Source organism: Pieris brassicae, chromosome 10, assembly GCF_905147105.1.
Source record: "Pieris brassicae chromosome 10, ilPieBrab1.1, whole genome shotgun sequence".
NCBI classification, from domain to species: domain Eukaryota; kingdom Metazoa; phylum Arthropoda; class Insecta; order Lepidoptera; family Pieridae; genus Pieris; species Pieris brassicae.
Window position 1 is genome coordinate 6127262 of NC_059674.1, and position 16195 is coordinate 6143456.

Genomic DNA, 16195 nt, shown 5'->3' on the forward strand with positions numbered 1-16195 from the left:
TTTATTAGTGTTTTAATATGTTTTAATTCCCTCTATTATATGACAGTTGCATAAACTAATATACTATAACGCGAATTTCAAAAAGGAGTCTCCGAATGTTACCAAAATATAATGACGTCTTACTTGGAATTCTCCGAAATAATAGTAATAAAATCCAAAATGAATGTTCGGGATCGGGGTTTCTTATTGTGAGGTACAGCTGCAATTAATGAAAACATTCCTAAAACTTTCTAAGTAACACAGCTGTGAACGAGCTGTGAAAAATGTCATGGCTCTGTAAAACCTCAACCATTAGTTATTAACCTAGAAAACCTTGTTGTTTATCTGGGTGTAAATTTCTACCACTATGATGCTAACAAGAAAGCCCGAATGACAGCTGAAATATTCAAAGGATGGCTCATTAAAGTCACTATGATTAAGGACAAACGAAAGATGAAAAGTAATTTTCATTGACAACGGTCCAGCTGACAACATAATTCCGCCTATTAATAGCCGTGAAAGTTACATTTTTTTCCACCCAATACAACAGCCAATCCAATCAAGGAATAATAAAATCTTCAAATCCGCTTACAGAAAGGAAGTTGTTAGGAAACTGATAACAGATATGGAACAACAGTCAGCTTTATCTATTAATGTATTGCATGCAATTAGGATAACAGGCAAGATGATATCGAGGATCATGTATTCGGTTCATTGTTTGAGCTTGAAAAAATAATTGATAAACAATCTTCAAATGGTTTATATCAAATGAAAAAACCGTTTTTTAGTATACAGTTTACTTCATTAATATGTAAAAAATATATACTACAAAACTTAAGTTGAATTATTATTCAAATTCGACTCTAAAGATCCAAATTCCGATTCTAAGTCGAAATTTCCGCAGTTAAATCATATCTCAGAAGTTCTTGTTAAGACAAAAACTCGTTAACTCGATTTTTTTGCCGTTCCCTTGACATTCGAGTTATCGAGATTTCACAAAATACCTAATTCGGCTGTGTTGTTTAATGGTGAAAAAACGTAAAGGTGTGTATGAGGGGTATGCTCATGATGCAGGTGATGTTGCGTTATGAATACTGAATACTCATTTTAACAAATATATTTTTCAGAAATCAAACTATCTGTGCATGAGCGCCGTATATAAATCCATTGGGGTTAAGTTTATACAGATTCATTCATTTTGTATTACTTATGACATAATTACTTACAATATTGTAAGGAAACAATGTTATTAATGTACACCAATTGCGCTGTAATAGGGATGTAGGCAGAAACTTGAGTTGCTTACAATGTTTTTGTGTTGCCAGCTTAACTCGGATTAGAGGTCATATGAAAGGTCCATGCGCTCGCATAAGCTTGCTGTTGCTTACACTATAATAAACCACTGGCTCAACATATATGGCCGTACTCTGTAACATTCATTTTTCGTAAGCGATTCCAATGATGAAAGTAATAATACTTTTTGGTAAACACGATGTGTCAGATAAGCTGACGCTAGGCAAAGATGGCGTTAGTTAACGTATTAAGATAGGATTTCCATTTTTATTTGTTTGTAAAAAAGCCAAACAATAACATTATATAACTCTTTGTAATTTTAATAATTCTTTAAGTTATGTGTTTTTATGATATAGCAGGTGGTGGTTCGGAGTGAAGTATTGTCTCGCCTTGCAGAGCAAACCAAGCGGCTAGAAGCTAATGTAGTCTTCCCTTATAAGTTTTTGTTGTATATGTCGCAGCCAACTAGTTTAATTAGCCGTTCAGCGAACAGACTAGCCTCTTTACTTAAAAGCGCCGCTTCTTAAGTGATATTTCAGTATTATATATATTTAATTAAATATTAAATAAACTGGCTGGCTAATGCTTAGACCATTCGTAGGACTATAAGACAGCAATAAAAAAAAACCTGAAATATCTGACATAAGGAATTATTTACTTAATATATTTAAAATGTAATTTATTAGAATACTTACGCTTACATACTTTTATAAAACTTGGGTACTTACTTTTATATAACTTGGGAAAATATCCTCAAATCAGTTGTTTGCCGATGCTATATTGACAGTTTGACAGGTGGCAGAAAGTGGAACTAAATAGAAATGAACAGAATCTAAGGCAAGTCTTCTAACATCATCGATCAGTCGATAAGCCCAGCTGTTTGACAAAATAGCTGAATATCATTCAGGTCGCCAGTTGAACGGCCCTGTTAAGTAGCGAGACTAGGCAGTTGATGAAACCGCTAATTACTTTTGTTATATTTCCATTGTTATCTTGAATCTGGATTTACACTTTATTAAATGTATTCCAAGTATAGATACCGGCAAACATCTTGAACAAATGTCCTTACCTGCGCAGAAGCGATTTTGAGGTATCACTGGGAGGGGGGCGATGGCGGAAGAGGGACGTGTCGATCGCGTGATTCGTAAATAAGTTGACGTTTATACACCGCGCTTTTCACCCACTCCCTTGTTTAATGCTCAAGAAGTTTGCTGGTATATTTGTGTGTCTATGTTGTTTCATTTCTAATATTGTTTTTGTTATGTATCATGTCACAATAAATAAAACAAAAAAATCCACGAGATTTTCATAAAGGTTTATTAATAAAAATATAACATTTTAACTCTTACGAGTCTTAAGGCATTTTGAGTGCAATTTGTACATTTTAAAGAATCCATAAATACGAAAAATATATGTGTCGAGAGATCTTAAGATTTTTTTATAAAATATATACAATTCGATAAAAAGTATTATTCATTAAACTCCTCACCAAACTTACCAAAGACAAGGATTGCTATTGTCTTTAGTATACATATTTTGTATATCAATTATAAGTAAAGTAATCCTTATCATACTAGTGTTTAAATCAACTTTAAGGCGACATTTTTTAAAGTATAATAATATAAAATAACAAAAAGTTTTTTGTTATCTTTTTTAAATTATATCTTAAATCATATTTACAAGAACAAAATATACATTTAATAAAACAACTTACCGACATTATTAACTAAAAACTTTTTTGCTTAACGTGTAACTTGTCATGGCGTATGTAATTTATTCATAAATACTGAATCCGTTTAGTCAAACTCAGTACTTTCATCTCTTTCTGTCACATTGTGTTTACGCTATGAGAAAAAGAGACAGTTGCGTACTTAAAAAAGATTTTATGAATAAGGGATATCATCTAAGATTATAAGCTAATATATTATTACATTCTTGACTATATTTATTTTATTTATTTACATTCTTGACGCTACTAATCCTAGTATAGCTTATTAGGAGGATAACTCCGAGTATACGAAAATACCATTGGGGGACGAATTTTAACAAAAATATAATATTCTGTATAAAGAATAATTGAACTGGTTTAGTTATTCGTGTATGACATATAGGAAGAAAATTCATTTTGATATATAATGGTTATATACGTTAAAATAGTGAGACTATATATCCCTCCATTTTAATAAAATTAATTAAAGTATCATCAAAAAGTATTTATACCTTCAAACTGTCAATGTCACAATTTGAAAGTTTCATTAATCTATATACAAAATGGCGGAAGCCAAAACCGTCATCATATTAAATAACAAAACAAATATCGATTGAATTTTTTATTGATTTTTCCGGCACTTCTTGAGAAATTCTAATACTTCAATCGGAAAGTTTTCCGATTTCGATTTGCTCGCAGATCGGGCGTATTCCAGAGGAGATATCGAACTGAAAAAAAAGTAAACTTAGATTCTTAGAAGGAGTCAAGGGATTTGGGTAAAATCGTGACTATGGTCATTCATATTTTGACATTGTAGAATATAATAGGCTAGACTCCCGTATGTCAAACTCTAATATGTTTTGACACTTTCTATTCTACTTGAGTCTTCCTGTGAGGTCGTTAGCGTCGGCGTTGTATCATATTTTTAATATAATTCGTACTGTCAATAAAAACCAAGTATTTGACCCAAAAATCGGCTTGTCATGCGTCAAAAGGCTGATAAATACCTAGAGATAAATTATCAAATACTAAAATTGGCTCAAGACCTATATGACTCCTAGTTATTAGTCATGGTCAATCAATTTTTAAATAAAGAACGAATTTCTTAAAATGTTAATTGTGGTTTATTTAATATTTACTGCAGTTTTCTTTTTTATTTATTATTTAATGTACAATATGTTTATGAGTCATTAATATGACTTATGTTTTCTGTTTAGTATTAACAATGTAATCAGTTTCGGCTTTGTATATTGTGCAATGTCACTGATAAGTAAATAAACTCATCATAAATATATATCAAACTGTGTTGTACTTGTTCTATAAACTTTTTGTACCCGAGTTGTAAGTAAAGTATATCTTACCTTAGATTCGGCGCATGCGCAAGGTCGTACCATTGTTTTCTGTCGATGTGTTTGAAGAGTATCATTATTAACTTCAGGTCACAGTTTGCGGAATTCACCGCTAGATGGAGCGCTGTCTCGCCACCTTTCACGTCCTGTAAAAAACGAACGTAAAAAACCAATCAAAAATATATCGTTATTAGTCTCTTATATGTATATAAAACATGCCAATATTGGATAGTTTCCGAAGGAAGTAAGGCAAGAATAATTTTTTAAAGGCTTCAAAGTATGTTTTGAGTAATTTTTATCATATCATGAGAAAATAAACACTTATAAAGCAGAACAACGTTTCCTTATCACTTGATGTAGACATCATTTTTGAATATAAATCAATAAACAAAAATAAAAAATGGCGTTTCGCGACTTTTTCTTTTGATTTTTTTTTGGTCCGGGCGCGGGCTTTGGACAGCCAGTAACGTCTCCATACAATATTAGCAATCGATCTCTTTGGTTTGGAACATTAACAATATCCACATTCCAAATTCAAACATTTATTCTTTATAAAATATTTTAGTTCCTACTTAGAGGGAACCAATTAGCCCATTTCAAATAGACATAATTATTATCTTTATACAGGATAAACCGTCTGATTGGGTTGAAAAATTTAGCGTTATAGAGTAATATAAATCATTGTCAAAAAATATGATTAAAAATACTGATCACGTGACACAAAACGTTGACGTAGCATGCTTCTCCTATCTAATCCTAATACTGTATTGGAGTTTAATTTCGTCGGAGATTATTTTTGATCGCAATATAATATGTAATTTAAGCATGACAATTAAAAAACTTGCAATTTGTTTACGTGTTTACCATCAATGTACGTCATAGGGACTGATGCGACGCCATCTTGTCTAGAAAAGCTTTTGGCGGGATCTTGAAGTTAGGAACGGATAATTTGATTTTTTACAGCCAGTAAAAATTACAATTTGTATAGGTTTAGTAGTCACTAATAAATGTTTTAGATTTTTAAAACCATGTCCATTGCTCTCTTTCGTCTCTTTCAGTTACATCGCAATTAACCTGTGATGAAAACGGATAAAGGACTAGTTCCGTGTACAGTTCTCAAATCAAGGTCCTTATGGAAACTCACCTTCCTCCATAAGTCTATGTGTGCGTGTTCTAATAATACATGTACTGTGTGATACCGCGGCGTTTGCGCAGAATGAGTCATACAGGCCACGTGCAACGCGTTCTGACCTGAAGGAATAAAAAACACTTTACATTTTTCGCCATTAATTTGCAATTACAATTTGCTCCATGTGACCGAGGTGGTCGGTGTTTTGGTGGAGGTGGTGGAGCTGACAAGTATTTACAGGATTATTAGATGAAGGAATTAAATCATGTTATCTATGCAAAAATTTATCAAAATTTAGTAATTTTTTACATACCATTGGCATTAGCGTGGTGTAAGCTAAACAGGGAAGGGCAGCCACTTGGCTTCACAAGCTCATAGAGCGCGTTCGAGTATTCATCACCGCCGCGTGCGCAGGCGATCACGAGGTTATCGCGAAGTGCGTCCACCTACAAAAAAAATTGCTGTGTCACACAATACATCATATTTCTTATCAATCTTCATCATCGGACATCAAGGCATAATACGAAAATCCACTCGTATCACCGTCCGTCGTACAACTGATCATTTTAAAGCAGTATTTGCCGCCACCACTATGAGGAACCAGGTGGCAGGTACCCCTTGAAGCATCGCACTTGCCCTCTGGCAATATGGGCGGCGGTATGACTTATCAGGTGAGACACCTGGCCGTCTGTCCTGTTACATTAAAAAAAACATCAAAAACAAGTTACACGTATTCACCTCAGTAAAGATACAGTCATGTGTCTGTTTGTTTGTATCAGTTTTGATAACTGTCCGAATGCACTGAACCAGATATCGTGTTAGAAGCGGTCGCTTCGGGCATCGAAGTACTGCCAATTTCAAGAGGTTTAAACCTGAGAAAAAATAATAACTATAGAAGAAAAGACAGTTATAAACGGCGTCTCGTTGCGTTCTAGCAATGACGTCTTTACAAACACGCACGTATAGAGAACGAACACGTACGCGTACTGGCTAGACACGCGTCGTCTTGTCATGATTTGGGAAAGTATAGAAATCCTTAAATAACAGAAATAACGTAAAAATCACGCGCGGATGGAGAACGAACACGTACGCGTACTGGCTAGAGATGCATTATCTTGAAGCTTCTTTGTAAAAACTTAGAGATCTGACTTCATTTGAGAGAAATCCTTAGATACTAAAAATAGCACCTTATTGCGTCCCAGCAATGACGTATTTACGAACACGCGCGTATAGAGAACGAGTACTAGAAACGCTTTAAAAATATACAGAATTTCACTCTAATTGTACCCAGGTTTATGAACAGAATATCGCAGAGATACGATACTAAACATTGATTAGCAGTAATAATTATGCATTCATGTACGTCACTTCAGCGATAAACGCAACGAGAACATTTCAGAACTTTATTTGTATATAAACAGAACAAGATCCTTAGAAATTAATAGAATCTAAGAAAACATACCGAAGTCCTGGACAAACAATTCCAGCTGCAGTGCTAGCACTTTTTCACAGATAAGACTAAAAAGCGCCAGCTGCAGACTTTCCTCAGTGTTGCCATTAGATAAACTCGCCAGGATGTGCTGAAGGACACTGAAAAAATTATATTGTTTATTATCAGCATCGGCTTGATTAGGGTTACGCTTGTGGATGAAGGACTTTTTTTAACCTAAAGGATCTCGAACAGTCTAACCACTGGCTGGCCCAAATGCTCTAGTGGCCTTTATTAGTGTAAATCGTATATTGGGCTTGGAGTTAAAAAAAAAACAGCTCGGAATAAAAATAAACGTTGATGCAAAACAGGTAACAATGTGTCTCAGAACATTAAATTACTGTCCACTACAAGAATATTAAACAGTTGGACTTACCCATAAGCAGTTTTCAAATCTAAACTGGCAACTTTTTGGCATAGCATCTTCCTGTGTTCCATTTTCAATTTTGACATGTGCGCCTCGAATATTTCCTTGCACGGTTTCCGCTTTGATTGACAGCATTCCATTTTCGAAAATTCGTTCGCGATCTCCTTTTGCATGTCTTTGTATTGTTTCATCGTCATGGACGTGCTCGGTATACGTTCCCGCGTTTTATTTTCTGTGGTTTCAGGTACTTCGTCTATAACCCAGCTTGGATAGTCTTCTAGCGATGGTATGTCTTGACACTTCTCATAGTCACTATTGTACATTGGCGATGACGTTTGCGTTTGGGGTGATAATGAATAATCCGAATGGTTTGTGTAAAAGACTGTTGAGTCCGAGATGGGGCTTGGGACGTTTTCTGAGCGCGGAGGCGTGGGGAATACATTCAAAGTGTCAAATTCGGGGTTTTGGAGGCATTCGGGGAATAATTCGAGCGTGTCGTACTCTGTTAACGTGTTAGTGCTTGACATTTGCATTGGGTTTTCATTTTGAAAGCTGAACCCGCCAATAAGGGTATCCTTAGGTGGCTCCACTATCCTTGGTAAGGCGGCTTGGTTGAAAAATTCAGCTAAGATATTCTCATTTGTATTTTCATTGACGAATTCGTCTGCTAGGTCAAGAAAGGTGGATAGATCTTCATTATTATAATCTCTGACATTTGTGTCAACTAATTCTATAACTTTGCTTAAATATGTGTTGTCTGTCCGCGTGTTTTCGTTCACAATAACTTGTCCACCAGAGAAAGTTTGTTTGTTCACTTGGTGGATCTGAAATTATCAATCTGTTAATAATTTAAACGCGATGGAAAGTTTACAATTGGCTAAGTTTCGATTTATAATATACCACGCCTTTTTTATAAATTTGATCAGTTGCAATTTCAACTTTTTAATATTTTAATGGCACCTGAAGCCAACTGGCAGGAGACACCAGGAACACTTACATTGCCAGAAGGCTCGGAAGTTTGTTGCCGGCCTTTCAATGAAATACATAAAACTATGTAACAGATTTTAGTTAACAATTAGATTCAGTTTTGATGCATTGGGAAAATATAACGTTTCTATAGAAACTGCTACAATTCGCAGTAATAACGACACGTTATTTGATTGTACAAGGGCAAGTAATCGATCGTGGCTAAAAAGTCTTTCTAAGTGAAAGCGTAAGTAACTGCCGATTAATTAATAACGGTTTTATTAAATTTGTATGGTATAATAAATTTTCAAACGATTGATTGAGAACAATGGGCTAAAACGTAATCTACTATTTAAATTCTGCGTAATTTTTTAGCAACCTTTAAGCCGCAATTAGTTAAACAATGTCAAAACATTATTTTCCAACAGACACTTAGGATGACGTAGCGAGAACTATGTCTCCAAAATGTTTGACACAGGGAAGTCATTATCAGCGCTAAGAAGAGAAAATTGAATGTATTTTTTACCTGTCTGCATTCAGATTCCCGCGAATATGGATGTGACGGCGTTAAGAACTGGTTCCTGATCGGTCCCCTCGATATCAACACTAACTGCTTCTTTTTCTTCCTACCCTCACAGATGTCATCCTCCGAATCCACTGTCTCATTCTTCTCCGAGAAGCCACTGTCTTCTGACGTCTGCGAGTCGATTTTCAACCGCCCCCCCTCGTTCAATTTAAAGTTATTGAAACTGTCTTCAGAGAGCTGCGAGTCATTTCTTTCTTTTTGAAAACTTGCTTCGGAGACTTCTGAATTTTTCCGCTTATCATCTATTATTTTGTATGTGAAATTACTGAATTCGTCTTCTTCCTCTTGCTTTATTTTAAGGTTTTTAATGTCCTCTAGTAGTTCACTAACTGGGACAACTTTGATCGGTTCTACTTTATGTGTGTCTTCAGCATTTACTTCCCTTTTCTCTTTATGTTTATCTTTTTTGAAGAGCGCTTGGAATGGCTTTTTCAATATATCCTTGATCGATTTCTTTGGTGACGCCATTTGACTATTTACTGTAGCGTGTTTAGCGCTACCCATATTTATTTGAAGGCACTATCGTTCCATTTAGTCTGAAAACAAACGTTACATATATTTTTTTGCATTTTTTTGTTTAAAAATCTTGCTAACGCTCGGCACTCTGATACATTAGTACATAAAGAAAAATAAAAAGATTTAATGTTATAAGCACTTATAACAGATAGGCAAACACAAAGAGTAAAAAAAAACTTAAGGAAAATTGATACATGATCTGTAAACGTTAGTTTATTGTCAAAAAAGTCTACGTCACTTTATTGATCCATTATCTAACCTGGATAGTTGAAAATATATCCCTTTTCCGAGATAAACTACCGAAATGACATATATGGACGAATGTCCATACCAAAATACCATGAAGTTATATCAATTGTATGTATGTGTGGACTCTGTTTCCGCACTTAGACGCTCAATAGGTCCATTGTGCGTAAGTTATATCAATTAAATGACAGGCAAATGTAATCCTCCCTAAGAAGTTAATAATTACATAATAGAATCTGAGATCATTTGCAAATGCAAAAATAAGGGTTTTAATCGCTTTTAAGATTAAGCAATATACAATAGCAGGAATAAGATTCAATTTTTAAAGGCAAAGGCCTGGGGAAATGGGAAGCCTGGGCGAGTATTTAGCCCATAAGTTTGACAAAAATTATAACTGGTATCTTGAATAATATTATGAATGAAAATAAATCAATCAATAACGCCTTTTTCGGTCTGGGCCTCAGATTTCTGTATCTGTTTCATGATCATTTGTGAATCTAATAGGTAGCAAGTAGGTGATCAGCCTTTAGTGCCTGACGCACGTCGTCGACTTTTCGGGTCTAAGGCAAGCCGGTTTCCTCACGATATTTTCCTGCACTGTTCGAGCGAATGTTAAATGCGCACATAGAAAGAAAGTCCATTGGTGCACAGCCGAGGATCGAACCTACGTTGATGATAGTCTCACGCTGAAGCCGCTAGGCTAACATTGCATTATGAATATCATCGCAGGTAATTCGAGTCTCAATCACTATTATCGGTGAATGGCATGTTTGACTCTTGAATTATTGATCTTACGAACTGGAGTATTGTCGTTGTCTTAGTATACATTCAAGGCAAGTCCAGACATTATTCATCTCGCAACTAAGACCTATTATTATCAGACGTTCAAGCGTAATGATATCTAATTAGTACCGAGAACGGACAAAGTTAAAATCATTGTTTCCTTCAATTGGCATAGGTGACACCGTCCATAGTTTGATTAAGGTATGGAAAATTATAGATATGCCCTGAATTATCTTTAGTATTTTTTTTCACCTTGTCGAAAATCATAAATGATAAGATATTAAAAGTAGTGTAGATACCTATTATCTATTACAATGTTAATAATTTTATATTACGAAATGTATCAGATTTAGATAAGCTAAATACGTCAGAGATTATACGAATTATATATGAACAGCATTTGTATGGAAGACAGGTGCAGCTAAAGGCGTATTAGGAAACAAACATTCGAATGTTATTCAAATAGTAATGTTTATGCGTCGAACCACATTACCGTATACGAATTGACGAAACGATGAACGCTAATCCTATGTATTGGAGGTAAACATTGATCTTAAGTGTGTTGTAAAACGGGACGATACTATTATTATTTATTGGGCGATTTATTGCCCGTTCCACCGCACATGTACTCTAGAGACACGCTGGACCGAAACCGGTGGAAACAGATAGTCCGCTCCAAACGCTCAGACCTGAGCTGCCGATTAAAGAGAGATTAGATGTTTCAGTACTGTTCTGATATTATAATTAACAACGTCAAAACAGTTTGCGACGCTGAAAAGTTTGGATAGGTTTTCAATGGCAGCAACGGCGTTTCAAGTATTTTATCGTCACCCTCTAAGTTCAAGCTTGTTTTTGTTTATGTAAACGATTACTAAGAGCATAAATTTAACTGGAATTACACATTTGTTTACAACTCAAAAGGTAAGTCAGTTTAAAGTGGCTTCAAAAAACCCAAAGTATACAACGTGCAAGGTTTTCAGCAACTCCACCAGAACTATTGTTGAATTTCTCGAAGCTTTGCAGGATATATAACGGGATCATTATGCATTACTTAATCCTATAAATATTTTCAACACGTTAATCAAATCGATACAATTTCGTTACGATAAACAGTTATTCTATACAGGAAAATAGCCATGAAAAACTGTTGAGTTGTAATGACTCCGCTACTTCTGCATTAATATATTATGCGTCACACCAGTTCATAGGCAATAAGGATCAATAGGTTTTATCAGTGTTAGCATATTATCAACTTGAGAGGGTTGGGGGGGTTGGATGATATGTAAATTTGACCACTGTTCTGCACAAGTAACGTTAAAGAGACAATGGAGAACACATAAATGTCTTAGGTCGAAATTTGTCAATCCTACTGAGAATTAATTGTAGCTTCATTGTTTTTCTAGAAGGGCATAAATTGATCGCTCGATATCGATAGCAGGAAAAGACTTTCAGGCTATTGGAAAAGACCAGAATGGAGACTGGAAAGGGTTGGAGGAGGCCTTCGCCCAAAGGGCTTCGAATCCATTGGCGACTAACAATTTACTACTAACAAAGTTTTATATGAAACTTGATAATATCGAAATAAACAACGCTTAATTATTATTAAGGGTTATATAAAAAAGTAACGAAGATAAAAAAAACAAGTGGAAGAATTTGGAGGAAGGTCGTGTACTAATATTAAATATAATAACATAAACTTAATGCAACACTTATTATGGTACCCGAATAAAGACTATTTTTATTTATTTCCTAAGACACACAAATTAGGCGATGTAAAGATGCATGAGTATAAATACTCTGAATAAGTTGTCTCAGAAAAACTATAAATTCGAATATTTGATTCGCAAAGACGGAACTTCATCTAAGTACCTAACAAAAATCAACGAGTATCAGGCACAAGAAACTGCGTATAGCGAAATTATTATCATAAAAATGTATCATAGTTATATACATTATTTGGGGGAGTAACCAAAGTGTTCTTCAAGAACTCGTTTTTTTGTACCTAGGGGATTTGAAGGCCAGTTATTTGCGATTCCAGAACCGGTATGTTGCACAGATCGCCGTTAAAGATGTTGCGTCTACAGAATGTCTCCGACACTATCAACATCTTTATATGTAAGCAGAGTGAATTCACGGAAGCGATATTGTGTACCTTGTTTATTAAATGTTATATTTTTAGGGAGTTCGTCGTTAAATCTAGGGAAGTTGGAGGAAGGAAGGAGGAGGAACATGGAGTTTACACTGTAAACTTTGACGTTCATAAGTGTACACTGTGTTACCTATATGAATAAATGATGACTTGACTTTGACTCTGAAATAAACAACCAGGAACGAAACGACAAATGTATAGGATTTCGACATACGGGAGTTATCGAAATCTCGACCTTAGGTCCTTGGATACGATTAGTATCTTTTGAAGGTGCTTCAAACAAAACAAATTTATTCATGTTGCTTCTCATACATGTAATCCAAGGTTCACCGTAACCGTTTTTGGGTTTCCAGTTTAATAGATCATTTTACCAACATCAGAAACCCAAAGACGAATTTATATGAGAGCAGGAAACCCAAAATCGACCTTTTGGTTTTGATTTTTAATTATGGAAACAAGTATTTTGAGTTAATGGAAAACCAAATTTACCATAAATAGATCGCCATAGAGTTATCGAAAATTGGATGTATTAGAGCTATTTATCCGTCCCAATTTGAACTCATTTTCCTTATCGTTTAATTAAACTTTTATGTTGAAGGTCAATGCAATGACGTAATCTTTCCCGACCACTGAGGGGCTAGTTTTGAATCTATTTTTATATGCATAGCGATCCAATTCCGATCCTCAATTGTTTCTTCTAATCGTATGTTATACGTCTCAGATCTAAATTGTTGAAATCTGAGGCCCAGACCTAAAAGGTTATAGCGCCATTGATTTATTTTGTATTATCTTTTGAAAACGTACTTATTGTTTCGTTAACAATCTCCTAGTGATTTATGTTTCTTAAGTTAACAATTCAATTTTTTTTAAATATAAAATATACATAAGTATATAAAATTAGGGGGGGGGAGGCATCATAGGAAGTTTAGGTAGCCTAAGGTAAGGCATGCCACAATGGATGGATGGCATGGATTTTACCATCTATTATATATTATATATCTTTGGTGTTGACAAAGTATTGCATAAAGAGATAGCAGTATCAAGTTTATCATTATGATACAGGGAACACAAACCTTTAATTAATTATGGGCAATCCCCAACTGTAATGTAAATAATGCAATTATACTAATTAGGTAATAAATCTAGATTCAATGTCGACTAATGTCAACATTCGTCAGTAATTTTTCTAGATAAACCAATTGGCTTCTTAAGTGAGTCATATAATATCAAAACCGGCAATCTCCATGTTTTAGGGAAAATAACTTATCAATGCCAAAATATTCTCCATTAACTAATCATCCCTCCCAACCAAAAACAACTTTAAAGTTACTTTCAAACGCGGCTAACTCCTAGAGGGTTAATTTCAAACATGACAATCTCCACCAATCAGAGCGCAGTATTTAGTACAGGATCGGCGTTAATACACAGTGAAACTGCTCGTGGTATGGTTATGATTTTATTGGCATATTTTAAGGGAATTCATTGAAACATGTGTTTAATTTAAACTATGGACCATCCTTTAACACCTTGTCTACCCAGACATTCAAGAAAACGGCAGAGGGATCCAGAGAATTGGACTGTAAACATCAAGTAACGGTTAAGGTACGTATATAGTGCTTACACAATTTTGGTACTTGAATATTGTTTTTGGTTGGAACTTTTGAGTTATTTAGAAAATCTATTACAAATATCTAGGTAGTTTTTATTTTTTCGGTTTATCTCTACAAAATAAATGGATTTTATTATAATTGTACCTATAAAAATTATATATATATATATTTTTTTTACCTCTGGCAAAATGTTAAAAAATAGATTTAGCACTCCAACGATTAATCTTATTCAACACTTATGTTAAATAACCTTTTAAGTAAATGAGGTTAGGGTCCTTTCATGTATTACGTAAGCAGATTTACTGCATTTTACCCCCCTCACCCCTCTTGTCTGCAAAATTATGTAAATATCTCAAAAATAGTACATAAACGTAGGAATCTTTAAAACGTAGAAGACAATTTGTGTGTATTTTAAAAAAGCAAATAATTGCTGTCGACCGTTCATAAGAAGTTTAGGTAGGGTAAGGTGGGGCGAGACACAGAAAAGTTTGGGAAACACTGATATAATAACACTTTGATGTTGACAAAGTATCGCATATAGAAACAGCAGGTTTATCATTATGACAGGGATCACGACCTCTCATTAATGTGGGTAGATAAAATAAAAATAAAAGGACTGACTAAAGGACACTCTTTGTTCCTCTGGAATTTTACATAGATGACATAGACAATTTTAAATGATAATTAGATATTAGTCTTAGGGGCCGTTAAAGTATATACGTATGGAGATATACTACAATTTATACCTATTTGCTTACACAATACTCCGGCCTCTTATTTATCATTTGATAACAAAGTTTTGCAATTATAGCACACCCCCCCCCCCCCCCCTTTCCTTATCTTATTTAGACGGATTTTATAACTTACATCTATTACGTGGTCATAAGTGCCAAGTAATATTGTTTGACCACACGAAAATTCCACAATACAAATATAAATCCTTCAGATAACTATTATTGTATTTCTTAGCATATTTCTCTTTTTTGCTGTGTATAAATTTATAATTGTATTTTTATTTTTAAACAAATTATTAATATTAAGCCTATTCCAGTTACGAAAGGAATAGAAATCCTTTTAAGCATTATTATTCTGAACTACCAGGTTAATTATTGGACGTCAAATATTTTAGTTAAATTTTTATCACTTGCTCTGTGTAATTTACAATTAGAAAAAACTTGTATTCCACTTCCACAACTTGTAGCCACTTATTCCTTGGGTCTTATTTAGTAGCTTAGTAACCTCACAAACGTAAAAGCCAGTGAGAGTAACACGTAAAAAGTAGTTTGACCGGAAAGGAGACGTACCCCACAAAACAATTTGTAAATTGAAAAGGTAGACGCAAAAAATTTAATTGATATTCAATTGGAATTTACAGATTGAATGAAGGCTTTCTAAACTGTTAGTTAAATTAACAATAACATAATTTAATGATAACATATCTGATTCAAATCAATTAATTACATTCCTCGATCTTCCATCACGTATTTAGAAGTTATTATGGAAATAAAAACGTACGGAACGTACGGACATAAATCAGTTTGATTGTGAAGTCCTCCTGTCTCTTTTCATCACGTCGTAAACACAATTTGCCAGAAAGAGACGTGAAAGTACTATTATAAGAGTACAATTAAAATATCTTATTTTATGAATAACGAGAATTTATTTATCCTATTACGTCACGATAGGAGCAATGTGAGCCCTGGTTGTGCACAAATGGGTATCACGAGGAAACCGGCTTCGACCCAACAACGCAACGTCTTGACGTGTTAGGCACTGAAAGCTCACCTACTTTTTCTCTTATAGAACACGGGGCAAACGGGCAGGAGGCTCATCTTCTGAGATACCGCCGCTCGTGGACACTCTCAATGCGAGGGCGCGCGAGTGCGCTGCTGGCCTTTTAAGAATTGGGACGCTCTTTTCTTGAAGGACCCGAGTCGAACTGGTTCGGAAATACTTCAGTGGGCAGCTGGTTCCACAAAGCGGTGGTGCGCGACAACAGAACGGCGGACGTCGAGGTGATACGGG

General features: G+C 34.7%; 1 protein-coding gene across 2 annotated transcripts in view; it reads right to left on the bottom strand.

The window, feature by feature from the left end:
• Positions 1-2566: 2566 nt before the first annotated feature.
• Positions 2567-16195, bottom strand: part of LOC123715133 — a 32188-nt gene continuing 18559 nt past the window's right edge. For both annotated transcript variants that reach the window (XM_045669985.1, XM_045669984.1), the window contains exons 2-9: positions 8807-9402; positions 7324-8138; positions 6921-7048; positions 6197-6330; positions 5772-5904; positions 5474-5580; positions 4342-4475; positions 2567-3708 (exon numbers count right to left, since the gene is read on the bottom strand). In XM_045669985.1, coding sequence (XP_045525941.1) covers positions 3603-3708; positions 4342-4475; positions 5474-5580; positions 5772-5904; positions 6197-6330; positions 6921-7048; positions 7324-8138; positions 8807-9370 — 2121 coding nt within the window. In that variant the 5' untranslated portion in view covers positions 9371-9402 and the 3' untranslated portion in view covers positions 2567-3602. The remainder of the gene's footprint in view (positions 3709-4341; positions 4476-5473; positions 5581-5771; positions 5905-6196; positions 6331-6920; positions 7049-7323; positions 8139-8806; positions 9403-16195) is intronic.